Below are 26,221 nucleotides of genomic sequence, written 5' to 3' on the forward strand. Positions count from 1 at the left end.
TGTAAATAAATGTTACTTTTGGAATGTAAAAAGTGTTGATAACTCTTTTACAGATTTTTTCTTTGCAGAGGTGAGAACAGTGCTACCAACATTTCACAAAAGTGAAATGTAGATGATGAAAGCTAAATTTCCCGTTTTTATCAACTTGCAACATCTTTCAAATGTACTCTTTTATTGTGGTGCAATGTTGCTAAATGTCATTTTTCAACGCAATTATTTTTGTTGAAGAATTATTTCGGTTATGATTTCTTATTAATTAATGATAACTGATGAGAGTGGACTAAATTTTCAGGAAAGTAAAAGTTAACCCACTTTAGACAGTCTAACTACGAATTAAACACGGAGAAAAAAGTTAAGGATAGGCGTGCTAGGCATGCTAAAAATATTTCTACATGCATAGTTTCTTAAATCATTCTTATTTTTGCAGAAAATCGAGAAAACTTCGTCATTATTTAATTATACTTTGACAATATAATTCAGCACTCAATATTTATTTATAGATATTGAAAATTGATGCAGTGGGGAACATCTGCACGTTTCTATACAACCGCTACTTTGTTTCAAATTAGGAAACATTACTACTTTCGTTGTCCTAGAATCAAAAGAATTCTCATTTGCGTTGATTTGTCTAGTCGTACCTCAATTAGACGGTTTGAAATGAAGAAACCAACTAGTCTGACTGATATCTAAAAGTCTTGAAATGTTTTCGTGGTGACTAATTGCACTACACTGCACAGGTTTTGTTTCCTGCGTAATTTAAACAGTTTTTAAGGGGCAAAACCAGGGTGACTACTGCATGAAATGTTTTCAAATTTGGAGAACATAGTTCTGCATAAATAATGAAGAAAAATTGAAATTTTCTGATAAAAATATTTAATTTTGGCCAAGTTATTAACTATCTCATTCACTGGTTGAAATCAAAAAAATTGAAAAGATTATTAAACTAGAAGATATTTCCCGTACGATGACCCTCGATAGTGGAGAAATTTTGGAATTTGACAAAATGGCGGAGTTTTGAAAAAAAAATGCCGAATTTCGAGTTACAACTGCAGCAAATTTGAAAAATGTAGTTTCGAAAAAAACGCGTTTAACGTTAACTTTATTATATTTAATAACTGTATGAGTTTATTATACTAATAGCTGTAACTATTTAAAGCAAAAACTATTTAAAATATTTCTTTGATGTATTTTTTTAATTGTATAAACTATTAAAATATGCAAAAAAAATATCGGGTTTTTTTTCAAAATTTCACACTGGTTGGTCCCTTAACAATGGCCATAAAATATTGGGACTTCTATTTTCTCTAAACTGAAAATTGGAAATATTTATCAATTATTATTATGAATTTTATCATTTACAACCAAACAGGCCTTCAGAATGTCATATGTCCAACAATTCCTTCGAAATAAAAAATTAATTAATTAGTCATTTCGTTTTTTTTTGTTTTAAAAATGAAGTTTAATTAATAATACCCAATTTTATCCAAAGGAGACAAATTTTGTTCTCGCGTTGTTGACAAGTTTTTGGGTTGCACAGGAATAAGAAAAAAATGAATTTCACAAGCTCACATGTTGTTGTCAAAATTTGAGTTTTGAAAGAGTCGCGTGATGATTGATAAAGAGATCTCTGCAGTGAAGAAATGTATAATTAATAATAAGCATTGTTATGAAATAATTTATATTAGTACTGAGATAAGATATTTTAAAATGAAGGAAGGAACAGATCGAAAAATTTTCAAACCAAATAGAAATAAAGAAGGTAACCCACAAATAACCGACCTTAGCCAAACACGTTTAGTATAAACAGAGAGTATCATTGATGACATTGCGTTTGGAACATTTTTATTGTAAGTCGCAGAAAATAGTTGTTTGAAACTCTGCCGTCAATTAAAGTTCAAGAAACCTTGACTTGATACTTCCGTGAAAACTGAATAAAAACGTTCATACAAGATTCAATAATGGACCAAAGTCCAATATTCTCGGGCTTCCGTCCTTGGTGGCGAGTCTAGGTTGCGCTACCTCATTCGTTGGAAAATAAACCAACTTTCTTTTCGTCTGCGAAATTACCTTCGCTTTGTATTCCACATTTTTTCTTCTCGTGGCGAAAATCACAGTATATTGACGATTTTGAAAAGTTCCTGTTATTTCAACCAATCATGCTCTATTTTACCTTTGAAAGCGGTTTTAATTATTGGTCCGAGTAGATTTCGTAATGAAATTTGGAAGATTTCACAATTACTGACAAACAAATATTCATGTCATCATTTTTGTATTAACGACTAAATTACAGTGCGAGGCATAATTTGACTGGCGATTGAAGGTTTGAGAATGAAAATCACCGAATTCATTGCCGAATTTCAATGCTAATTTAACGGGGATTTCCTGCAGTTTTTTATTACACTGGAAGCATAGTATCCGTTTCAGGAGGTGTGGCAATACCAAAGTACTTGCGATGTTTCTTTACAAAACAACGCGATTAACTGATGAGACCTTACACTTGTTTATTAAGGGGATACAATTACATTTCTTGAAAACGATGACGTTTCGTTTTAATCTTCAATGCTATTTCCGGCCCTTTTGTCTTTCTCTTTTTGCGTCGCGGAATTCGTGTTATGGAATTTCTTGTACAGGTAGACATCAGTGAAATTACGTTATTACAACTGCGGCATGCTCAAGGTTTTTGCGTCAACAGAATAATTAATTGAATCCAAAAGAAGATATCTTACAACTGCAACTTATTACGTGTTCTAGAAGTCTATCGAAAAATACGATTTCGGGTTTTTTTAATAACTAGTTATCTAACGCGTTATGTAAGCTCTTCCGTTGCCTCTACCAAAATGTAATAATAAACCCGGAACTTTATTATTAATACTCTTATAACTTTTTTTCCGCAATGTGCAGAACAATGCCCGCAGTGACGCTTTCGTTTAAAACGGTCGTTTATCTGTTTTTTGACATGTGTTTCCAGGTGACGATAAGACAAATTGTATGTTTTTACAGTAAAAGTTCCTTTGCTTATCAATTTTTATTAAAGCGTTCAGTTATGTAACGACTATAAAACAATGTTTGTTAAAGCGTTTGTTTAGATAATTATTGACAAAATTCAAGGTCTGTGCCCGAAGTTTTCCATAACGGCATGACAAGAAATGTCAAAGTAGCAACAACGCAAAAGTGTCAGGGAGAAAGTTCGTGTGAACATCCTCTAGAAAACAAAAGAAATAACCGATTTCCGAGTCAATAATGTCACGTTATTAATTTGAAATTAGTGATTTGATTAGCCTAGATTTACAGCGACCTAGAGTTTGGTTTTTTGTGATAACCATCCATAAATGGTATAATTTTCGGGTTGTTTTTGCTAATCTAATCTTGCAAATATCAACGTAACGTAGGATAAATATTGACAGCAACGATCTAAAAACGGTGAAATGAAAAGCTTGTTAAATTAAATAATATATTTCATATTTCATTTCCTTTACTTATCCAGAGGTATACAATTCAACTCTCACTAAAATAAATATAATTAATAACAATAAAGGAGCAACACAAACAAATTGACAATATCACTCTTTTAAATTAACTACACGCATTCATCCACACCAAATCACTCATCTTCATTCACACCAACCCCTCTTGAGAGGTTTTTATCACACTGGCCCTCCGATATCGTGTTGATAACGGGAAGTGAGGTATTGGGCAGCTTCAGTCATCTGTCTCAGCGAGTGTGTGAGTCCTACTAAATGTCTTCTAAAGTTCTGCGCGACTTGTTCTGTTCGATCTCCGTAACACTCTTGTGATTCCTCAATTCCTGAATCGTTTTCGTTCCCGGCATCCGATTCGGAATCGCTGATTGTCGATGCTGACGAATTTGTAGAGGCTACACTAACAGTTGAGGGTCTACGGACGTGCCCTTTGACAGTGGTAACAGGAGCAGGAGCTTCCTCTGCAATTTGCCCTTGGCCCCATAACAGATCAGCCTTCACACTATGCAGCATGTTATAGATTTGGAACAGATCTACGGAACTAAGCAGTTCTTGGACGCCGTGTTTTGTCTTTTGGTTCAGTTTCTTCGGACAGGTTGGGTCATTCTCGTCACCCACTTTCAGATCCATTAAACGACAAGGCACCAGGATTGTCTCATCCATTGTGTTCACGCTCTTCACGAACTTCTCCATCAAATGCAAAATACTCTGATTGGAGAATTCCGTGTCATCGTTGCGAGCAATGCGGCGAAGACAATTCCTGAAAGCAAAAACGTGCTATTCAATGATTTGATCTTGCCAACAGTTTTGATGTTTGGTGACGATCTAAGATCTAAGAATAAATTCATGACCAAAAACAAACGTAGGTGCGGGAAATCCGTGCCAAGCCGAATTAAGAAAATCTGACTAAAATCCTTGGAAGGTGTGAAATTCGTGATCAAAGGAAACGTTTTTGGTATTTTTATCGTTATCATTCATGGGAAGCGTGGTTTTGGCGAAAATGATACATCGATAAGGTTCGTCATTTTCTTAATAACTTGAAATTTTGACGATTGTAAATCAATTACGGTTAATCAATCCCTTGACCAAGTTAACAATGAGCAATTAAATTCAGGTGTTTAAACGTCTGAATGAGAAAGGTGATATAAACAGACAATTATCAGAGACAATTACATGATCGTGGGATCTTTCTCTTCAATGATCATCACCTGATTTGAAGAATTGGGGGCGCCCTAATAATTGGGCGGACTCCCAAGAGTGGGCTAACAGTTAATTAAGAAATTTCGAACGGGCCTAGTTTCAGATTTCGCGGGTTCTTTCCCTAGGCTGTTAACCTTGGCGCCCTTGGGCTACTAGATTGGCATCCGGGTAAGCCTAATCCAACTACATAATCCAAAGGGCGGATCTCAAGATTTGAAATAAAAAACTCGTGAAATGAGACTTGTTTATGAAGTGTGACACACTTTATTATTGCATAATCAAAGTAGCAGGTGGAATTTAAAATGAATGTTAGCTTTCACCTGACGTGGAAAACAATGTCAAAATTAACAAAAAAGTGTGAACTACCCTTAATGAGAGACTAATTGTATACCTGCTGTTTTCTAAGCTGGCTGTGATGTTATCAGCGTATGAATTCATATTGAGACGAGCTTCAACTAACACAAAACCAAACCAAATTCACAAAGCACAACAAACTGCTCAATTCAAGAATTGAGAATTTGAGTTAGTCCTCGCGCTTAACTCTAGAACTCGAACACTCACTCACACATTAGTGTTTTATACGAGGATGACGGATGACAGGAGTGGGGCTCTGGAAAAGGCGTGACTGTGTTATCGATAAACAGAGGTCGTGATCTTTGCATTTTATTCAAACAAGCTGGAAACCGAGCTGATTACCAACTTGACATTATGTCATCACTTTACTGGCGCAGAAACAAGGAAGACAAGAGCCCAAACAACGTTGTTGTTATTTTTATGATTTTTAGACGAGACGCTTTGTTAAATTTGCTCCAGAGCCCCAACAGTCAGGCCATAATACCGCCATGTGATTGGCGATTTCCACATTACTTTCCTCTCATTGGCTAATAGTAGTGATACCACTTTTACGCGGATTATTTAATTCTAGTAAGGGGTTTTTGGCATTTGAAGAAAGTTTCCGGAGGCAAATGACAGGAAAAACACACGTTTAAAAATTCCTTTAGTAATGATAACCATTATTATGGTTCCTTGCCAGTTTTTCCCCACAGACGTTGGAAAATTATGGCTCATTTTAGTAATGAATTAGACTTTGTCGGTTTCTTTGTCATCTAAATGTAATTCAACGAGCGGACAATTAGAACGGATATCGTCCACATTCCATTAAAATTTTAATATGTATAAAATAAAGGAACAATAGCTGGAAATGTATTTACATGTACGCACTGTTCATTGTTTCATGTAGATCAGTAAAAAAATATTTTCCAATAATAGCGCTTTTACATAACAATAAATCGATATTTACCTTGCGCATATTTTTAATATTAATTATAACCACAAAAGCAATTATCTTATTTCTTGTTAAAAAACGGTTTCTTTCCAATCACTCCTGCAGTAAGATTTTCTTGATTTTCTCCTCTCCCAATTTAGCCTGTTACCGACTTTATTTGTTTTTCTACAGTTTTTTTTTTCATTATTATCTTTTCCATGAGGTAAAATACCTTTGGTCGAAAAAGTGATTCTCTTCAATTTTTTTTAAATCGAGATAAGACTTGATTCTTTTTTTTTATTTTCTTTTGAAGTCGAAGCAAAAATTGCCGACATCCTCCAAAAAAATTCGCAATTTTGGTAATTTTAGTGCAACACCTACGAAATTTAGGGAATTTACTCTTTTTGAGTCGTGTATTAACTACACCAAATTGCAAAAATGTGGAGCAAAAGAGTCAAATTTTAGAAATTTTCATTTTTTAAACCAAGCAAAAATTGCCGACGTCTTCCAGTAAAATTCGTAATTTTGGTAATTTTAGTGCTACAGCTACGAAAATTGGGGAAACTACTATTAATCAAGTATTCAAGATTTATGTAGAACCGTTTCAATTTATCTCTTTTAGTTTCGAAGATATCGGGGTTTGAATATTTGGAAAAACTGAAAATCGAATATCCAAAAATTTAAACAGTGATAACTCAGTTATTTTGTGTCGCACGTCGATTTTAAACGTAATTTTGGAATCTGTCTGAAATTCTGCTCCAAAAATAAAGGAGGGATCGATTGAATTAGATTTGAACGAATTAAATCCGAAAAATTTTTCAAAATGGAGATATTTTACATAACAATAGATCGATATTTACCTTGCGCATATTATTAATATTAAATATAACCGCAGAAGCAATTATTTTATTTCTTGTTAAAAACGGTTTTTTCCAATCACTCCTGCAATAACAATTTCTTGATAAACTAAGAAAATTCTCTTCCAAATTTGCCTGTCACCGACTCTAGTTGTTTTTCTACAGTTTGTACGTTTGCCGTTTTTTCATTATTATCTTTTCCATGACCTTAGAATAATAATACATTCTATTTAAACTATTATGTATCTGATTAGGATTACACAGGTGACCGTGGAACTTAAAAGCCGCAAAACCGATTGCTTCAATTAGAAAAGTAAAATTGCAACAATAATTAACTTTGCTATAAACCGAAATATTTGCAAATGTGGGCAATTAAATAATATGTCCAAGTTTAATGGCAGCTGTCTAAATCGTCGGTTTTCTGTTTGTAGTTGAGGCCATCAAAATAATAAAATGACAATAAAGTGAGTTTTTAAATGCATGGCCATATATGTGGGTCAAATCATAACCATTTGGAGAAATGAGTCTACTAGTCAAAAATGCGAGAAAAACGGCAATTTTGGTACGTTGCTTTCTTCGGGGTCGAACGAAACAAGTTTTGAAAAACCGCAACACGGGCACCTTGAATTTGCAGTGAATGAACTCAATCAATAGAAATTTCTCTAAACTATCGATTTTTGTATTCCTGGGAGAAGACATAAATAAAAACAAGGGCTAAATAAATATGCAATAAACACAAGGTGATTTAGCCTATTATACCGTCGTGATATTTCGGTTAGGGTTATGAAAATGTAGTATCATCATCACCTTCTCTAGAATTGTTCCGAGAAAAGTGATCAATCTACGTCTTTTCCTTTGTGTTGATTAGTCTCCAGAGCAATTTCCTGAAAGGGAGAGAAGCCCACCTTGTTTTTATTTATTACGTCAGGAGTAAACACGTTAATATTATTTGAAAAAATTTATAGTTGCGCTTTTTCCAAGGTAATCTTTCATAAACAAATACTTCCAAGCACCTCGCAAAAAAGTCTGTTAAACCTGTGGGGTCAGAATCAAAACAAACCATGACCGGTTGTTGTCCTGAAAATTGATGAGATTCGGTGAATTTCCACTATTTGTTACGATTGGAAAAATCGTACTGATAAACAATACCGGCGACCTACTTTAACCAATTAATTAATGGAATGAAGTCGTTGCTAATTTGAAGAATTTCAAAGGTACTTGTCCGCGAACAGAGAAATGTTTGAAAGAAGTGTGAAAGTGATCATCGAATAGCAAGTCCGTTACAAATTTTTAACTTTCCTTTGACCAACTTCGCCTAGCTGCGACCTTAAAAGATTTATTCGAAATCGTCTAGAGATAAAATTTGATTTGAGTTTGAGTAGGTTTTCCTCTCTCAAATTCAAACCTTGAAGTACGTTACTCAGATTTTTGTTACTAAGCTCTTGACTTTTCGGTCTAAGTACTTCATAACCGTGTTATCAACCGATCAGGTAAAATTTCACTCCGTAACCGAATGACTGATTTATCTTAGGAAAATATTGTTATCAAATGTTTATAAACACAAGTTAATAACCGCACTACAAATAATTCAAAATTTTGTAAAAAGGAAACCGATTCTCACCTTGCTGAGTGTCAATATTTTGGCGCAATTATTTGCAATAAGGGAACTTTACAACTGTAGACAAATTTGTTAGAGTCAATATTAGATCACTAAAAAATTGCAAACTGCGTCATTGTCTTTCTAGAAAAGCGTAGTTGAATTTTTATCGGCAAAAGAATTATTTGTACAAGGTAACGACTGGTTTTCACGGCCTCGCCATGAAGAAAAATAAAGAAAAGTCGCATTTTATTAAAAAAAAATTAAAAAAAACGATTCTTGTCGAAAATGGATCTAAAATGAGAGAATTTACTTCTAAAAATGTTAGAAGCTCGCATCTTACTACCCACAAATTTTCTAAAATCATAAGAAATTGTACCTATCAACTCTATTTGATCTATTAACTATCTTTTTGTTAACAAATTTGTTACAAAAAATCAAGAGTTGTTTGATTTTCGAATTCGCTCAGATTCTTAGATTAACACGCTTTGCATCTTAATCCCTTAATATGGTTCAAATTTGGTTACTTTTTTTCGAGTTTTTAAGGGGTCAGATTTTTTTAATTTTGAAGCCTTGACGACTGAACAGATATGAACAAAACAACGCAGATTCATAAATTATTTCGCGAAACTCAGACAATAGATTGGAACCAGAATAATTCATTACTTTGCTCCATAATTTAGCATGGTCTGAACAGGGCCGCCTCGCCAAATTTTAGCGATTTTAGTAAATTTCCACATTGGGTCTTACAGTCTGAAATTCCCACATTTAATTAACAGTTGGATTTCACACAAATTTGGAAAACTACAATAACATTGGGAAAGTTTTTCTTTTAATGACTTAACAATCAATCAATTAATTTCGGCCACTTTATTATAATATTCCGATAATGTTAATTTTTAAAATAACTGTTGTCTTATATGCAACCCAACATATATCCATAATAATTTACATTGTATTGTCTTAATTGCGTTTAAACGCGTTTTAACTATATGGAAGGTTGTTGCATCGGAAGATAGTTCAAAGTTATTAAGACTGAGTGCAAAATTTTGAACTTTGTCTCATGAGCACATAAAAACAATAACAGTCTACAAAAATCTGAACTTTGTACGACGAGAATCTCCTATTCGACCCAATTAAATGTGCAGATAAAGGTATTTTGATGAAATTGTTTTGTTTGTTAATTCTGTCCCATTTAAGACAGGTTTCATTGAAACGATAAAAACGTTTCAATCGGAGAAGTCATTAATCAATTTTATTATTAGAATTAAGCGTCGCGGATCTACAACCTAAGCCAATTTTATTCGTGGAAGCAATATCGTCATAACAAATAAAATTCCTAATTTCCTGTGCCGAGTGATCATTTTTAAAATTGTGGTTGTTCCGCTGTTAAAAATACTTTCAGGAAGTGAAATCTTAATATACAAACTGTATTTTTAGCCCTTTCAAGTGGATTGTGTGCTTTCTTTTCAGTCTCTCGGCATGAATTTGCGCGTTACGGTCCTGACTTTTAAATGACAGTTGGTAATATTTTTCTAACCAAAAAGAGTTTTTCAAGTTTGTTAACCTGGCTAAACAGTTTTTTGGGGTTGTGGGCTGGTAATCGGAAAGTATTTTTAAAAATGTAACCCAATTTACTTAAATATTCGAAAAAACATGATTTGGAGGTGATATGAGAGTGTCTTTATAAAATGAGTTTCTTTTTATGTTATAAATGCAATACTAACCAAGAAAAAGTCATAGAGTTAGACTATTCTCGTTGTGGAATCTCCGAAGTGCCTGTTGATGTTTATAACAATTCACCAACATTGGAAGTATTACATCTTGAAGGGAATAAAGTGAGTACTTTGGTGTTAAAATCTCAGTTTTCGATAACCCCATTTTTAGCTCAAAGATCTGTCACCCCAGTTGTTTCAATGCATTGATTTGAGGTATCTAAACGTTAGTGACAACGAAATTAGATCTATTCCACCGCTTATTTCTAAACTGAACAGTCTGCAAGTATTAATTTTTAGTAAAAATGGTGAGGTTATGTTTAATTTGTTGATTGACCTAACACACCCATTCTAGCTTTACTTTTGGAAGGAATCTCGCCAAATATTGATAAACTGCATAAGTTGACAATATTAGATTTAAGTATGAATGATTTAGGGAAAGTCCCTGAAGCTATTATGAGTCTGATTAATTTGCAACAGCTATGCTTGAATGATACTGGAATTGATTATGTGCCTGCCAATATTGGACGTCTTTCGAATCTGCGGATATTAGAGCTAAGAGACAATGGTTTAAGAGAACTACCAAAGTCTATAAGGAGGCTAACAAACCTCCAAAGATTGGATGTCAGTGATAACAACTTGTCTCAACTGGTAAGATGATAATCTGCGATTCTCTCTAATTAATTAATTGATTGATTAATTTAGACAGAAGTGTGTGAGTCCCACGGGAATCTGACTGAATTGTGGATCAACGGAAATAATATCACCAAATTATCAACTTCTATCACTCATTTGAAGAAAATTAATGATTTTGACGCTTCCTATAATAATTTACAGACTATACCAAAAGAAATAGGTCAATGGACCAAAATAACAAACTTAATTTTAAGCTTTAATCAGATCGCAACGCTGCCAAAAGCTATAGGAAACTTAAGGAATTTACAAGTTCTCAAACTTGAATCTAATAATTTAGAGGAACTGCCAAATACTATCAGCAAACTGACAAACCTCGAAGAGCTGAATCTACAGAACAATTTTATCACGAAATTGCCACCGGGAATTGGACATTTGAGAAAACTGGCGACGCTCATCCTCTCGGACAACAAACTGGAGCAATTACCACCAGGTGAGAAATAAAGAAGTCTGTGTATTTTTACATTTTTATCTATTTAGAAATCGGAAGTTGCTGCGCCCTGACAATCTTAAATGTCCACAATAATTACCTGCACAAACTCCCCGACGAAGTCGGTCATTTACAAAAACTGACCACTTTGGGTCTCATCGGCAACAAACTGGAATATCTACCGATCACAGTCTCGAAATTAACGAATTTGAAGGCCTTGTGGCTCACCCCTAATCAAACCCAACCTTTGGTGATTGTCGTCGTTTTGTTTCTCAACATCTAATTCGATTTTTCTAGATACACTTACAAAACGAGCAACTTCCAGACGGTCAAGTGGTGTTAACTTCAGTTCTTTTCCCTCAGATTCCTCTCCCGGAAACTTTGCCTTCTGTTCACATCCCTATCAGTCATCAAACTTATCATATTAGTTTTAACATGGATAATATCCCAACGGAGGCTTCTCTTAGTCGTACTCCAACTCCGCACCACAAAGAACTGCGCCGGTTGCGTAATATTTTGCGAACCACGGAGGTGCCTGAGAGCCAACCTCCGAATATTTCGGAAATTAAAGAAGCTAAAGTGACGCACATTTCTGGTGATTTGAACGTGTCTCAATCGAGTTTGTTAGATAAAAATGAGGATCAAGTTGATGCTCCAGATCATGAAGGGGTGGCGCTTTACAAACCACCCAAAGGGAAGGATTCACCTTGTATTGAAGAAACTCCAATGAAACAACCCCCTCCTTATCATATCGCAGCTGCTTACTCAAAAAATGCTCATTTGTTTGCCCAGATCTGCCCTCCTAGTCCTCACGATCAACCCAAACAGTTTAGCCAACAACAACCATCGAATATTCACCATCCGACTCCGAAATTCGCTAGAAACAGATCTGAAGACCTCGAGTATTATAAAAATCCTCCAAGTCCAAACGACGGTAACGAATCTGGTAAGAAAACCAAATGGCCGTTTGGACCTCACCAGATTTGCAAAGTTCTAGAAGTAGAGTTGACAGGATACAGAGTTTTAGGAGACTTTCATATTGTTGCCAAAGGCGATGTGAGTGATTCACGAAGCTTTATCTCAACTGAAATAATATTTTCTAGGGAATTTACGTGGACCAGGTCCATCCAGCTGGAACTGCATTTCAAAAACTCCAACCTGGAGATAAGATACTCAGTTTTGACGAAATCGATTTCACTATTATGGATACTCATTCTGCTTATAAAGCTGCCTATCAAAAAATCGGTTCTGTTAAAGTTGTAACTGTTTCGCGCAAACAAGTGTCTTGACAAATTATTTATATTTAGATTAGTTATGCATGCCTAACTATATCTCATTAAATTAATTAATTCATGAGGAGAGTGATTGAGTTGTTTTCATTCACGTGCATTTAACATTATTTAATGTTACCTCGTATTTGTTTTTATTATTTAACCAGAGGCTGTGAATTAGGTTAAGTTAATGGTAATAACTCAGAGCAATTGTTATTTATTTATACATGATGTGTGCATTTGTAGCCAGCTCACTCTCTAACTTTGACTAAATTCTTACTTTTTTATATTTCGAAAATAAAATCTTGTGTCTATAATAATAACGTTTATTTGTCATTTAAGCCCAAAATTTTTTTTTATTCGGACTGAATCTTCAATAAAAATATGTATACCAACTTTTGATTTATTTAGTTTTTAAATTTGGCGCTGCAGTAAGTTAGCGACAGGAACCTGTAATCCTGGTGGCCGAGATGGCGCTCGTGCGTTTTCGGTTTGTTATTTTATTAATGATGGCTTCTGTGTGTACTTTACTGCGTCAGTATGTTGCAAATTCGACGAATTTATTGAATTAAACAACGCCCTGTATAAAAAACAGTGAAATAGAAGTGTAGTGCAATGTTGAAAGCAACAAACACCGTAAAAATGCTGCCGAAATGTATTAAAATATACAAATTTCGGTCAAACTATTGTGGATAATTGAGTGTTTTGTCAAAATGGTGGGTGTTTGTTATTTGGCTACGATCATTATTTACATCATTAGTTCTGCAAGTTGCACCAAAACGAGGGATTGTCCAGAAATTTGTCATTGTTTGGGGTATTACGTTGACTGTTCTGCGAAAAGATTGAAAACTGTACCATCGAATGTGCCTAAATGGACTATTCACCTGTAAGTCCTCTTTTGTTTACATCATTATTACTTAATTTTAATGTCTTTTTGACAGCTAATAAACTAGACTGTTACGTAGTTACACATTCCTTTCATTCTTTTTTCAGTGATTTACGTAATAATTCCGTTAATAACCTGAGTGATGGAGTTTGGAAAAATTTAACCAACTTGGTTGAACTCAAACTAAACAAAAACAACATTTCTGTTATACCCAACGATGTATTCAGTTTTCAAAAGCAGCTAAAAATTCTGTAAGTACCGAGTTCGAAAAACGCGACAAATTGCGGTACTTCCTCACCACAAATTTTTGTATTTTAGTGAACTTAACCGGAATCATATAAAACACATTGATGCTCTAACATTTATGTCATTGCAACGTTTATTAATATTGAAATTGAAACGAAACCAAATAAAACAGCTTAAAGATGGGGCCTTCTATGGGTTATTATCTATTGATAAACTGTAAGTGTTTATTTTGATCCTAGGTGTGATTATCAATGTTTATTTTTAAGAATCTTGGATTACAATAATATACAGGTGATTTCAAAAGTTTGGCTTTATGGTTTACAAACATTGAAAGAACTGTCTCTCAGTCACAATCGTATTGATACTATTGAATCGTCAGCTTGGGAGTTTTGCAAGCAGCTAAACACTCTGTAAGTTTAATTCGCATGATTTTAAAAAACTCACGCGTTTTTTATAGGGACTTATCTAACAACAAACTAGAATCCATTACCGTCGATACGTTCAAATTTCTTGGTGATCTCCAAAAACTAGTATTAAATAACAACGAAATTACGAACATTAAAGAAGGAGCCTTCAGCCATTTACCAAATTTAAAGACATTGTAAGTATTGTCGGTTTTTTCCAACTGTTTTTAACACCGAATTGTAGATTTTTAAATAACAATAAGATCTCGTGGATAATTGAAGACGACGCAAGTGGAGTTTTCCAAGGCCTGGGAAACTTGTTGAAATTTCATCTTCTAGGAAACAACATCAAGTCCATTAACAAAAACGCTTTTGTTGGCTTAAAAAACATCACGTATTTAAATCTGAGCAACAACAATATTACCTCCATTAAGATGAACGCCTTTGACGAAGTGCCTTTACTTTCGGTAATACCAGACAAACACAAAAGTGTAGCAGCAGCTACAAGTTCTTTTTTTTAGAATTTCATTTTGAACACCACTTCTTTGCTTTGCGATTGCAACTTACAGTGGTTCTACAAGTGGTTGACCACCAGAAGTTTTAAAACAATTCACGCCGTTTGTGCTTATCCTGAGTGGCTAAGAGGAAAGTCTTTGCTAGAAGTGCCTGCAGCAAACTTGACTTGTGGTAATAATTTTTTTTTACTTTTAATAAATCGTTCGCCAAATTACACTGGTCTGCAACGAAATCATCTTTCAAATTTGTGGTATCACGTATGTATTTTTTCCTAATTTGTATTTTAAACATTCCCACGTTGCTACTGAAACAAAGCTATTGTAGCAGTCTTTGTCCAAATGGGATATTATAGCATTGAAAACGAATGCGGAAATAGTGGAAATAGTTCTATTACAAGAACAAATTAGTAAAAATAGTATAAAAAACTCGTTTATAACTCATCCCTTATAAAATTCGCGGCCTTGTCGCACGTTTCATAAACTTGTATTTGTGCCTTAAATTTTGTCTTATGAAACTAGGTGTTTTAATATACTTTTTTTTAATGTTCTTTTGTGTGTTAAAACGAGTATTTCTTCAGTTATTGATTTATTTGAATTTAAAGCAAAACATGAGTATTATTTTTTTTAAATCATATAATAACTATACGTGATACATGTTTTTTTGTTATATATCTTTATTCAAAAGTATCAAATCTATAAAAAATATGCGTAATAAATAGAAGGAGAAATTTTTGTTTTGTTTTGCAGACCAGTGTTATAAATGGGTTTATCGTAATAACCTTTTTGTGTTGTCATTATAACTTTTAGATGATTTACCGAACCCCCGCTTGATCCAAGAGCCCGAGCCCGAGATAATGGCTTTAAAAGGAGAAAACATTAGTCTTAGTTGCACAGCCATGTCCAGTTCCAACAGCGTAATGACTTTTAAATGGAAAAAAGACAACGTGGAACTCGTGAACATGCATATAGAGTCGAATTACAGTACTGACGGTAAAAATACAGAAGCAGTATCCAAACTTCACATTAGTACAGCTCAGCATTCCAATGCTGGCAAGTATCAATGTGTTGTCTCAAATGATTTCGGGACTACGTACTCCCAGAAGTCCAATATTTCAGTTTTAAGTAAGTTAAATGATCGCGATTAAACCCTTCTAAATTTACATTCTTGTAGTTTATCCCACTTTCCTTAAAATACCTGCCAACGTAACGGTTCCTGCAGGAGAAGTAGCGAAATTAGTTTGTGATGTTTATGGAGAGCCTCAGCCTGAAATAGCGTGGCAAAAGGATGGAGGAAATGACTTTCCAGCAGCGAGAGAAAGACGGATGCACGTTATGCCAACTGATCATGCTTTCTTTATTATGAAAGTAAAAGCCAGTGATATGGGGATATATAGTTGCACCGCGCATAACGCTGCAGGGACGATTGTAGCCAATGCTTCCTTAACAGTACAAGGTACGATTCACTCCTCCCGCACGTTTATTTCTGAGATTTGTTTTTTTTTAGAAAAACCGTCTTTCGTAAAAGCCATGGAAAACAAAGAAGTGACGGCGGGCGAGCTGGTGGTGCTCCAATGCATGGCCAGTGGCAGCCCAAAGCCCGCCATTACATGGTACAAAGATAACGAGCCAATCCGTGCCACCGAGCGTCATTTTTTCACTGCGGAAGATCAATTGATGATCATTGTCGATACCGTACAAGCAGATTCAGGCAAATACGACTGTCATTTGAATAATTCTTTGGGTGAAAAAACTGGTTACAGCTTACTACGCGTGAAACCAGGTAATATCGCAGCAATTTGTTATTTTATAACACAATTTTAATTAAGTTAGGTTTCGTTCTAGGTAACTTCACCCCGACTGACATGATGGGTATTATAATAATTACAGTAGTGTGTTGCGCCGTCGCCACTTCGGTTATTTGGGTGGTGATAATCTACCAAACGCGGAAGAGATTAGCACCGGCATCTAATAATTCGCAGCTAGAAGGTCCAGTTATGGAGTTTAATGACAAGAGTGTCGTTCAATACAAAGATAACGTCTCTGATAGATCATCGTGTAAAGATAGTGGGACTGGAGATTCAGCGAAGAGCAACGACGACTTGGTACCAGAGGAATACAACTTGATAATAAACGAAGAACCGTCACCTTATGGATGGAGTGAGGTGCGAGTCGCTAGTATAGCGTACTTACCGACAGATCCGACGAATTCCAACACTCCTCTGTTACCACACACTCCATACGTAAGATCGACTAATCACGATCGAGCTGAAGAGGCCAGCGACACTGTTCAACAACCAGCAGAGGCGACCGAGGAGAAGTAATGCTGAAGAGTCAATTTCCTATTCAATGGTACAATGTATATACTTTTGTATTTTTTTAGTTCCTGTTTCTAGAGTTAATTTTTGTTTTTAAGATTGTTTAAAGGGCGTCGTTGCAGTTTGTTAGTTTGACTTGAAGCTACATATGTTTTTTGAGACTTATAATCGTGACAATAAACGAAACTAACTAATACTAAAACGCGGACACGATGAAAAACCAAATAAGTTAGATTTATACCAAAGCATTTTGTGATGCGGTAAAGACCGGAGGCCTTATCTATTAAATAAATACAAATATTTTTGTAGGAGTATAACTAAATTGCGAATTCCATTTAACTATGTTGCGTCATGTGTAGCTTCGAAGTGATCGTCCCAGTTTTAATTACTTTAAAATTCCCGTGATATTATGTTAAGTCGACATAATTTTTATATATTAACAAAGTCTAGTAGAGTACTGCCCATTTAAAGTATAATTCCTGTAGATATTATTAGTGCAGTTGCAAGTATTGAGCTGTGTGTTGAATTTATTTATTAATGTATGTTCGTTGCGTGGATGTGTTGTTTTTATTGTGTTATAAGCAATTTATTTTATTAACACTATTTTGTTAATACGTTTTAAATCTATGGTATTCGATATTTTTAAGTTCTTGTAATCCTACTCTATAGTATTACTAAGTATACCTCATTGTGATTATAATTTTGTCCAAAATAAAATATGACATTAGAATGTAAAATCGTTATTAGGGTTAGTAGCTACTTACACTATGCCCTAGTATGTCAATGTCTTCATGGTACGCTTTATTTATAACAAATATGCAACTGGAAAGTATTTAAACGAAAATTTTCATTTTAGGCATGTTAGCCACGCGGCAGTTTTGATCTAATATTTAATTAAAACTTTAGCCTTACAAATGTTTTAATAATCCAACTCCAACTTTAATTCCTTTATTATCAACTTCAAATTAAATACATAGTATCACTGACACAACCAACCGCCCCCTTCAATTCTTCACCCGTCGCAAGGCTCGGGACCTAATATTTTCCATGGTTCTAATGATCAACCACTTGGATATTCTAGGCGAGAAGGCATCGAGAGTCTGCACTACTGCCACAAGAAGAGTATGTGGAAAATATCCAGTTGTATGGTCCAACACTCCGATAGTTTTTGAAGCTTCTTTGACAAATTTAGCTGGTGATGGAGCCATCCAAGTGGATGATCGAATTTTCGACATATTTGTCGCAACATATCCTGGAAGAATACACTGAACTGTAACACCACATTTTGAATATTCCGAAGACAAATCTTGGGAAAACTTCTCGACGTAGGCTTTGGTGGCTGCATATACTGTCAATAAAGGACTTGGAATTTGAGCTGCCGTGGAAGATAAATTGACGATGACGCCACGACGACGCTCCGTCATTCCAGGTAAAACAATTTTACACATATTCGTCACGGAGTAAATATTACAATTGATTATATTGTTATAAATTTCGTCTTTGTTCTTCAAATCTAGGAAGTATTCGGGATGAGGGTAACTCATTCCGACGTTGTTAATTAAAACGCCGATTTCCAATCCGTTCAATTGCTTATCGATCTCGGCGTAAATGTGGTCAGTTCTTGTGAAATCGGCCTCGATTATTTTCGTGTCCACTTTGTATTTCGCCGCTGAAATTACAAAATTACAAAATTAATACAAACGTGATGGGATAGTACCTATTTCTTTAGCCACTGCTTCTAGTTTTTCTCGGGTTCTGCTTATGAGGACCACGTTCAGACCCTTTTTTGCCAAGAGCTCTGTGTAGGCTTTTCCGATCCCGTCGGTGGCTCCAGTGACGACTAAAAGAAAAAAGATTTTTATTTTGATTTTTTCTAATAAAAAAATTTTATTTTTTAAATGAATATTTTTTCCCGAAGTGTTCCTAATATGCACATGTTCATGAGAGCACATTTGACAATTTAAAATTACAACTTTTCCAAAGAATCAACACTTGTTGCAAAAAATGCAAAAAATCCCTACTACGAGTATTACAGTTTATTACCAAAACTTGTGTTTTTTTTGCTCTATATAATTTTAAGATTTGGCACAGTTAATCAGAAGGTGCCTGCCAAGTGGTAACCTCCCCAAATTTCATTACAATATTTTTATAAATTTAAAAATTAGAGGCTATAGTATGAACTCTTCCAACTTTTTAGTTCATTCTAAAAAGAAAATTTTCCAAAAATTGTATTTTTTGCTCTAGAATTTTGAAATTTTGTACCGTTAATACGAAGAGCCCAAGCAGAAATTTCCGTAAATTTCATTGCTACATTGCTAAAATTTCCAAAATTACAGGCTATAATAGAAAGTAATTGAATTTTTTGGCTCCTAAAATCAAAAATTTCATCACAATATTCTTACAAATTCCCAAATTACAGGCTTTAAAATGAACTCTTCCAACTTTTCAGTTCTTCTAAAAAAAATGTATTTTTTGTTCTATAATTTTGAAATTTTGTACCGATAATACGAAGACCTCAAGTAGTAATTTCCCTTAATTTCATTGCTTTATTGCGAAAACTTCCAAAATTACGGGCTATAATAGAAAATAATAATAATAATGTTAAATTTTTTTGCATTTTTGCGTGTTTAATTTGCATTTTCGTATTGTTCTATAAATGAATCAAATGAAAGTTTCGTCAAATTCATGTAAATCGTCAATAATTTTTTTAGCCATTTTTAAAATGTCGATTCCGCGTTAATTTTGCGAAAAATTAAGAACTAATTGAGTGAATAGCGGTTACAAAATTTTTGTTTTCTCCCATAAGTGCGCTCGCTTGTTCTAGTCTTAGAAAAAATAAGTCAGTACGTTTGTTTTGACTTTTGGGTTATCACAACTGATAAAACCCTTCGTACGATATTTTGTAATATCGTGCGATCATTACGAATCTGATCTGATCCGTCCAAAGTTTCTGAAATAATCGCGATCTTATCGATTTTCGAGCGTCAATAAAAATTTGAATATGCAAGTAGGTAAACTGTCTTTTATGTAAACATGATTTATTGGTGTCAATAGACTTCACACTTTTTTGTAAAATTGCAGAGCACGCGTTGTTTTATCTGTGTCACATAATTTCCACACAATTTTGCGCCTCATCAACAAACTCCTATTGTTCCACGGACATTTGAATTTTTAATTTTGACAATCAGTGAGTGACTTGGTATTTTTAGTATTCAGGGTTACATTGGGTGTAAGTCTTATCATGTCAACGCCAACAAAAGTATTGTGCATTGTAATTATTGTTATCACGAAAAAAGTAAGAATGGAGTTTATGCACGCACATGCAGTTTTTCTATTATTTTTTTTTTATTATAAAAAAATAACTTACCTGCCCATCGCCCTGTTTCCTTTAGATCAACAGCATTGATTTTTAAATTCACTGCTAGGAAATTATTGTAGAAAATTTTAAACAAAAACCGGAACAACTGGAACCCTAAAATCGATACGCACACCAACCCCAATTTTTCTAAATTAGTGAACATTTTGACTTGAGTGCGTTTACGGGAGCTACAAAAACACTGATATAATTACAAAACACCAATGCAAAATGAAACACCTATTACACTGATAACATTGCGGCATTAAGTGTAGGTATGGATTCGCGCATGCGTTTCCGGACTTTCTCAACCCCTTTCTACATTTTTTTAGTCATTCGATATGGTCGCGGAGAAAATAATTGATTACGTTTAAATACTTTGACGACTTTCACATTGACCTCCTTCTGGCGAATTTCTATTCTTCAACATGTAGCAAGTACCGTAGAGAGTTGTATTCGTGCTGTGCTAATAAAAGATAAACACTTATCTCTTTAAATAAGTTTATTTAGAAAGATAGAAAAATATAACAGTTAAAATGCGGCGATTCCGGTAACTGCACGGCCCAAAATTAATGCGTGGATGTCGTGGGTTCCTGAAAAAATGAAATTTTTGGTGTTTGATCAAACAGAGCGCGAAGTGAAAAACCACTTTCTTCATAAATTGACGGTTAGAGGACCTAAAATTTTCGTACCTTCGTACGTGTTGACTGACTCCAAATTCATGACATGTCTAATAATGTGGTACTCGTCATGGATACCATTTCCCCCTAGCATATCCCTTGCGACTCTCGCGATTTCTAAAGCTTTTCCCGCGTTGTTCCTCTTCAATAAAGAAATCATTTCAGGTGAATGTCTGTAATTTTCCACCGTAAAAAAATCACATGCAAAGTCCCTCTTACTCTTTTTTATCCATTAATCGTCCGAGTTGAAGACACCCTTGCAACCCAAGCGAGATTTCTGTAATCATATCCGCGAATTTCTTCTGCATGAGTTGGTTGGCTGCCAGAGGCTTCCCAAATTGTTTTCTTTCCAAAGTGTAATTCCTCGCGATGTTTAGGCACGTTTCTGCAGCTCCTAGTGCCCCCCATGCTATTCCGTACCGCGCGTTATTCAAACAACTAAACGGACCTTTCAGACCTTCAACATGCGGCAAAAGGTTGTTTTCGGGGATTTCCACATTATCCATTAGAATCATTCCAGTTGTTGAAGACCGCAACGAAAACTTCCCTTGGATTTTCGGGGTGTCTAAACCTTTTCCGTTTTCTTTGCGGTCGATCAAAAAACCGCGGATTTTACCATCACATTTCGCCCAAACTATCAAAATATCAGCAAGGGGTGAGTTTGTTATCCTAGAAGTTGAAAGTTTAAGGTTTGATGGGTTTTAGTGAGGGCTCACCAAGTCTTGCTTCCGTTTAAAGTGTACGTTTTTGAAGAGGAGTTGTATTTAGCTCGAGTTTCTAGACCACCAGCATCACTACCATGGTTGGGTTCGGTCAGACCAAAGCAACCAATTATTTCGCCTTTCGCTGGTGGGAAAAAATGTAAACATCAATGGTAATGAACGGAAAGAAAGTTACTGCGCGGGTTTTTATGTAACACTTTGAATGTCATGAGCAAGGTTCCGTACCGTGGTAGTGACATAGATTTAGATGAAGACGGGAATTAAGTAATGATGAGAAATTATAGTTTTCTCCAATTACCTAATTTTGGCAAATATTTCTCTTTTTGTTCCGTGGTGCCGAAGTAATAAATAGCCCCCATTACGAGCGACGACTGGACGCTAATTGCAGATCTATATCCACTATCAATCCTTTCTACTTCTCTAGTTAGTAGACCGTACCCAACATTTGAAATTCCCGCACATCCGTAGTCTTTTAAGGTACAACCAAGAATCCCCAGTGCCCCGATTTCAGTCATAATTTCCCTATCAAATGCTAAAAAAAAACGATTTTTTTTTTCTAAACTAAAGTAAAGAAATTACTTTCGTTTCTGTTAGCTTCTAGCACCCTAGGTTGTAATTTTTCCTGGCAGTACGCCCGAAAGGAATCTCTGACGATTTTTTCATCTTGCGTCAACTGTGATTCTAGATTAAGCGGATCTTCCCAATTGAACAATACTGCAAGAAGTAAACAATGATAAGTTATCTCCAAGTGGTTGCGTAACAGTCAAAAACTCTCACCTTTGCTTGGAGATTTGCTGGAGAAGAACCCTTTGATAGTTAAGAAAAATGAACACCCTGTACACCGTTTTCATTCAAAAAGGATACGTTTGGCGGTACTTTGGCACAATACTTGCAAACTTAAGCGTCCTAGCGACATCTTTCTGTGGCAACTGGTACAAAACAACTAAGATTACTGAGCCATCTCGCGCAATCACAACCTTATCGCAAGAGTGACCTTTACCAACAATATTGATTTAACCAAAAATGGAGTTAAATATAAAATTGCATGAGTGCCAATCAGAAGGAAATATTACCACTTACCCTGTCAAAACTGTAATAACTAATCAACTGTTGTTTTCACCAGCAGTCGCCACACTCGCTATTTTTAGATCTTCGAGGTTATTTGGTTTAATTATGCCAATGTTATGTACCGCAAACTTAATATTTGAATGGCGTGTGATAAAAAACGAGTGGAGAATGCTTCGAAAAAAATCGGATGTCTTAGCTTGATTCTACTGTGGTCGACGCCACCAACTTGTGACATTGCAACTTTTTTATGCAACCAGAGATGCAGCGAGAAATATTCGGCGTCTAAAATCAATGATAACACAGTCCAACAAAATTTAACTTTTCTATTTTTTCCGAAGAAGTCTCAACTATTCTTCATAATCTTGAAAAACCGATTACCGTTTCGTTACCAGAACGCCCTGTATATCCAGAAACCCCTTTTACATCTTTGGAAAAAAAGTACTGTTGCGCAGTGTAATTTGTCATCAAGACGCCTATGAATTGTATCAAAGTGACAGTTTATGGTTTAATAACACGACGTGCCGAGCAAAATCCGTCGTCTTCTTGATGACAAATTTTTTGCGCCGTATTTTTTGAAGATAAGATTCCTTTGAATAATAACACTTTGGCGTCGTTTTTTAGCATCTGTCACTTGTCCGTTCGATTTTCTTATCGTGACTGGAACGTTGACCCTCCGCAATGTTGCTGAAGAAATTCAGGCTAACGTATTGATCAAAATGTTGCGTGTTTTGCAAAGGTGACCGAGAGAAGTTAATGTCCGTATTATAAAAGAAAGTTATGGCAAAATCACTACTTTATTTGGACTTTGGAGATACAAGTTTGGAGAAAAAATTGGAAGGCCCTCGTCACTACTTTGTGTTGGAAAATTTACACCAATAGCACATCTTTTTTTTCTTCCACCTCATCGTGAATAGCGTGCGTTTTAACTTTAATTTCTGACCAAAAATACCCGCACGCGGTGGTACAAGGGATGATAACAGCTTGAGCGAAAGCTGTCACGAAGTTCCTCGTAGTGGCGCAAGAAATCTTCCAAACTCTCAAACAAGGTGTCGTGCACCAAATTTGCTGCAATAACATGAAAGTACAATGTACCAAGTACCCAAATAATTACCTCGAACGATAAACACGCGAATGTGATTCCAAGACAAAAAGCGGTAATTGGAGCGCACACCACCGACAGACAAATATAGCAAAAATCTTTTGAAAGTTTGAAGCACTGGTTACTAACAGCCCAAGCACACTCTGGACTTCGGGTTGAGTTGGGTTCACCAATCACGTCTTCCCATGACACCTTTAAATTTTATTAATAAAGGATGAGGGTGTCACGGTAATTACCTGTAAATGTTGACTCAACTTTTTAGGGTCGCGATCTTCCAAGTCCATTTCACTTGATTCTTTAGCCATATCAGAGTAAGAGGAGTTTGGTTCTGGTTCTCTTGGAAAAACAGACCTTAGGTTTTGAAATACCATTTACGCGCTACGGTGGTAAATACAAACTGGCTACCGGAAAAACCTAAGAATCAACAAGTTTCTTATACGCCGGCGTTGGTCACTCCACGAGGAAGAATATTGATTTAGTCGCACCTTATTTTGGAGTAATTAAAGTTTTATTAAAGTCATTAGACAAAAAAGGGACACCGCCACAGGAAGGTTTATAATTCTGAATCTAATTATAACTTATGACATAACTAGCTTAGGTTTACGTTTTTTTGCAAGTGTTTAATTGCCCCAATACCATTTGATTGTTTATGTAAGATAATTTAATCAGTTCTTAACAGTCTGCTTCTTCATACGGTGGTGGTGGTGTGCGTGGAAACAATTTGTTTTGCAGGTATTACAAAATCAAGATTAACATTTTGCGCTACTTGGAATAGATTTATCAGTGTTTTTAACCGGAATGTAGGGTGCACGAATTCCCGGAGCCCTGAACTCCCATTCCTATTTTAGTTTTTTGAATTTAAAATGAGTTTTAATCTTCCAGTATAACAATATTCTGATAGATGTCGCGAGAGGTTTTGAAGTTCGATAAGTTTGACTACTGTCGGATAGATGGCTCAGTGTTTCCGCGGGTTTTGCTCTCAATTAAACATGTAATTGAGATAAGGTAAACAAATTGTGGAAAATGTTTTGAGTGAAATAATTATACGAAAATTAAAACATGAATTGGTAATTTATTGAGTAACATGAGACAGAGTGTAAGGATTAGTTTTGCAACTAAAATTTGTAAACATATTTACCATTAAGTAAAAGACATTTTACGTCTTTAACAAATAAAGAAGATTAAAATAATGAGTTTAGTTCTGTGAAACGACATGTTTTGCATTCTAGAATCGTAATCTCGGAGGAAAAATAAAGTTAGATGGGGATTTTTCTTTGTTTGGCAACTGTATAATTATGTATTTTTAAAAAGTGATATAATTTCGGATGATTTACCTGTTATAACAATGAAAACGTTTTTCTGTGAATGATATTAGTCATCGTAATTAAATTAATTTTGGACGTAGTTGGCGAAACTCATCACCATCAGTCGATGAAGTAGAATGTCGCAGTTGTTACATAATGAAAATGGGTTTATTTTTAGGAATAACGAGAAACTTAGAGATAGAGATATATTCTCGAATTGGAAAGAAAGAGACATTAAGTGCGACGTAATAGTTTTTCGTTACTGGTGAATATTTATTTATTTGGCACGTTCTGGCGCTATTTCCCGGAAATTATAAATTACGTTTTGGCATAATTTCATAATTACGATGGGTGTTAAAATTGAAGTTTTCACAATAGCGGTATAATCGATATTATAAATAAAAATTTGCTTATTCAATTTTGTCGCGCAGAAAACGAAGGCCTACAAACTCTGGTCAACGAACTGGCCAACTCATCCCACTTCGTTTTTTATGTAATTTTAAGCAAATCAATGACTTTTCGTTATTTTCATAATCTGTACAAGGTCTCGGAACAAAACAAGTGATTTGACCACACTTTATTAAAAAAATCAGTAATGTTTGTCAGGAAAAATTTTGTTACGGTTATTGCCCGAATTTTCTCCAATCGCTTGATTTTCCAACGTGGAAAATACACGTTGCGCAAAACATTTTGTTCCATATAAGCTGAACCACGTATTGTGTCCATGGTGTAAATTGTATAATACAATATTGTGAAATAATTTCTGTAACATTACATCATCATCAAAAAATGATAGAATGGCTGTTGAGAGTAATGACCTTTAATTGCTGATAATGTAACAAAACTAAACATAGTTATCTAATTTTGGAACTTTATGTTGGCATTCATGCCGATTAATTGAAACATCACCTAAAAAAAATAATAGAACCGGTGTTATTACTACGTCACGTATCAAAATCTGGAAAACAATAGTTCCTTCACGTTTAGTTCTACGACGAAAATAAATTATTGATCAATGTTCGCCCACGAGTACCAGCAAAATTCTGTTCACTATGCTTGTTTTTTGTCCCATGGTTAATTTTGCGAACGAGTCATCAACCGTTTGGCATTGACCAGGGTCG

At 35.0% G+C, this 26,221-nt stretch overlaps 6 protein-coding genes across 8 annotated transcripts; 2 read left to right on the plus strand and 4 right to left on the minus strand.

Moving 5' to 3' along the window:
- Positions 1–3,433: 3,433 nt before the first annotated feature.
- On the minus strand, positions 3,434–5,313 carry LOC148166940 (mid1-interacting protein 1-like). Its single transcript, XM_088048082.1, has 2 exons — positions 5,071–5,313; positions 3,434–4,239 (listed from the first exon to the last, which is right to left on the minus strand). Exons 1-2 carry the CDS (start codon positions 5,115–5,117, stop codon positions 3,645–3,647), a joined length of 642 nt encoding a protein of 213 aa, XP_087904208.1. The 5' UTR covers positions 5,118–5,313; the 3' UTR covers positions 3,434–3,644.
- A 4,259-nt stretch (positions 5,314–9,572) lies between these two features.
- LOC148166941 (uncharacterized) lies at positions 9,573–12,826 on the plus strand. The gene is made up of 7 exons (XM_088048026.1): positions 9,573–10,235; positions 10,285–10,420; positions 10,468–10,763; positions 10,818–11,238; positions 11,286–11,485; positions 11,533–12,291; positions 12,339–12,826. The coding sequence occupies exons 1-7, from the start codon at positions 10,089–10,091 to the stop codon at positions 12,522–12,524; spliced, it is 2,145 nt and encodes a 714-aa protein (XP_087904152.1). The 5' UTR covers positions 9,573–10,088; the 3' UTR covers positions 12,525–12,826.
- A 167-nt stretch (positions 12,827–12,993) lies between these two features.
- Positions 12,994–17,787, plus strand: lbk (leucine-rich repeats and immunoglobulin-like domains protein lambik). 2 transcript variants are annotated; one of them, XM_088047179.1, is made up of 11 exons: positions 12,994–13,392; positions 13,500–13,643; positions 13,711–13,854; positions 13,905–14,048; positions 14,096–14,239; positions 14,287–14,509; positions 14,564–14,729; positions 15,365–15,679; positions 15,729–16,010; positions 16,062–16,337; positions 16,388–17,787. In XM_088047179.1, the coding sequence occupies exons 1-11, from the start codon at positions 13,220–13,222 to the stop codon at positions 16,876–16,878; spliced, it is 2,502 nt and encodes an 833-aa protein (XP_087903305.1). In that variant the 5' UTR covers positions 12,994–13,219; the 3' UTR covers positions 16,879–17,787. The 2 variants fall into 2 exon arrangements, with proteins under 2 accessions (XP_087903305.1, XP_087903307.1); XM_088047181.1 differs by having other exon boundaries at positions 16,400–17,787.
- A 17-nt stretch (positions 17,788–17,804) lies between these two features.
- On the minus strand, positions 17,805–20,633 carry spidey (hydroxysteroid 17-beta dehydrogenase 12 spidey). The gene is made up of 4 exons (XM_088047184.1): positions 20,475–20,633; positions 20,240–20,418; positions 18,590–18,712; positions 17,805–18,541 (listed from the first exon to the last, which is right to left on the minus strand). The coding sequence occupies exons 1-4, from the start codon at positions 20,516–20,518 to the stop codon at positions 17,877–17,879; spliced, it is 1,011 nt and encodes a 336-aa protein (XP_087903310.1). The 5' UTR covers positions 20,519–20,633; the 3' UTR covers positions 17,805–17,876.
- Positions 20,634–20,711: 78 nt separating this feature from the next.
- Positions 20,712–22,932, minus strand: LOC148166944 (glutaryl-CoA dehydrogenase, mitochondrial). Of its 2 annotated transcripts, none has more exons than XM_088047183.1 (9): positions 22,710–22,932; positions 22,494–22,558; positions 22,407–22,436; positions 22,209–22,343; positions 21,928–22,161; positions 21,624–21,753; positions 21,127–21,576; positions 20,920–21,080; positions 20,712–20,820 (listed from the first exon to the last, which is right to left on the minus strand). In XM_088047183.1, exons 2-9 carry the CDS (start codon positions 22,543–22,545, stop codon positions 20,759–20,761), a joined length of 1,254 nt encoding a protein of 417 aa, XP_087903309.1. In that variant the 5' UTR covers positions 22,546–22,558; positions 22,710–22,932; the 3' UTR covers positions 20,712–20,758. The 2 variants fall into 2 exon arrangements, with proteins under 2 accessions (XP_087903309.1, XP_087903308.1); XM_088047182.1 differs by having other exon boundaries at positions 22,494–22,623.
- A 584-nt stretch (positions 22,933–23,516) lies between these two features.
- LOC148166945 (caveolin-3-like) lies at positions 23,517–24,178 on the minus strand. Its single transcript, XM_088048028.1, has 3 exons — positions 24,033–24,178; positions 23,809–23,988; positions 23,517–23,762 (listed from the first exon to the last, which is right to left on the minus strand). The coding sequence occupies exons 1-3, from the start codon at positions 24,165–24,167 to the stop codon at positions 23,565–23,567; spliced, it is 513 nt and encodes a 170-aa protein (XP_087904154.1). The 5' UTR covers positions 24,168–24,178; the 3' UTR covers positions 23,517–23,564.
- Between the last annotated feature and the right edge of the window lie 2,043 nt (positions 24,179–26,221).

The sequence above is a fragment of the Gnatocerus cornutus genome, chromosome 10 (genome assembly GCF_029298725.1).
Source record: "Gnatocerus cornutus isolate USDA-ARS CGAHR chromosome 10, icGnaCorn1.1, whole genome shotgun sequence".
Classification (NCBI taxonomy): Eukaryota; Metazoa; Arthropoda; class Insecta; order Coleoptera; family Tenebrionidae; genus Gnatocerus; species Gnatocerus cornutus.

What these genes read in the sequence shown, in the direction of transcription:
- lbk (XM_088047179.1), top strand. Translation starts at nt 13,220, where the DNA reads ATGGTGGGTGTTTGTTATTTGGCTACGATCATTATTTACATCATTAGT. An exon ending in CCTAAATGGACTATTCACCT is followed by an intron (nt 13,393 to 13,499) that starts GTAAGTCCTCTT and finishes TTCTTTTTTCAG; the next exon opens with TGATTTACGTAATAATTCCG. An exon ending in TGCAGCAAACTTGACTTGTG is followed by an intron (nt 14,730 to 15,364) that starts GTAATAATTTTT and finishes TATAACTTTTAG; the next exon opens with ATGATTTACCGAACCCCCGC.
- LOC148166945 (XM_088048028.1), bottom strand. Translation starts at nt 24,167, where the DNA reads ATGGTATTTCAAAACCTAAGGTCTGTTTTTCCAAGAGAACCAGAACCA. An exon ending in AGTTGAGTCAACATTTACAG is followed by an intron (nt 23,989 to 24,032) that starts GTAATTACCGTG and finishes TAAAATTTAAAG; the next exon opens with GTGTCATGGGAAGACGTGAT. An exon ending in TCGCGTGTTTATCGTTCGAG is followed by an intron (nt 23,763 to 23,808) that starts GTAATTATTTGG and finishes ATGTTATTGCAG; the next exon opens with CAAATTTGGTGCACGACACC.
- LOC148166944 (XM_088047183.1), bottom strand. Translation starts at nt 22,545, where the DNA reads ATGTCGCTAGGACGCTTAAGTTTGCAAGTATTGTGCCAAAGTACCGCC. An exon ending in CAGCAAATCTCCAAGCAAAG is followed by an intron (nt 22,344 to 22,406) that starts GTGAGAGTTTTT and finishes TACTTCTTGCAG; the next exon opens with TATTGTTCAATTGGGAAGAT. An exon ending in CGATTAATGGATAAAAAAGA is followed by an intron (nt 21,081 to 21,126) that starts GTAAGAGGGACT and finishes GGAAAATTACAG; the next exon opens with ACATTCACCTGAAATGATTT.
- spidey (XM_088047184.1), bottom strand. Translation starts at nt 20,518, where the DNA reads ATGCGCGAATCCATACCTACACTTAATGCCGCAATGTTATCAGT. An exon ending in AATGCCGCAATGTTATCAGT is followed by an intron (nt 20,419 to 20,474) that starts GTAATAGGTGTT and finishes GTGTTTTTGTAG; the next exon opens with CTCCCGTAAACGCACTCAAG. An exon ending in AGCAGTGGCTAAAGAAATAG is followed by an intron (nt 18,542 to 18,589) that starts GTACTATCCCAT and finishes TTGTAATTTCAG; the next exon opens with CGGCGAAATACAAAGTGGAC.
- LOC148166941 (XM_088048026.1), top strand. Translation starts at nt 10,089, where the DNA reads ATGAGTTTCTTTTTATGTTATAAATGCAATACTAACCAAGAAAAAGTC. An exon ending in ACTGGAGCAATTACCACCAG is followed by an intron (nt 11,239 to 11,285) that starts GTGAGAAATAAA and finishes TTATCTATTTAG; the next exon opens with AAATCGGAAGTTGCTGCGCC. An exon ending in ATATTGTTGCCAAAGGCGAT is followed by an intron (nt 12,292 to 12,338) that starts GTGAGTGATTCA and finishes AATATTTTCTAG; the next exon opens with GGAATTTACGTGGACCAGGT.
- LOC148166940 (XM_088048082.1), bottom strand. Translation starts at nt 5,117, where the DNA reads ATGAATTCATACGCTGATAACATCACAGCCAGCTTAGAAAACAGCAG. An exon ending in GCCAGCTTAGAAAACAGCAG is followed by an intron (nt 4,240 to 5,070) that starts GTATACAATTAG and finishes TTTTGCTTTCAG; the next exon opens with GAATTGTCTTCGCCGCATTG.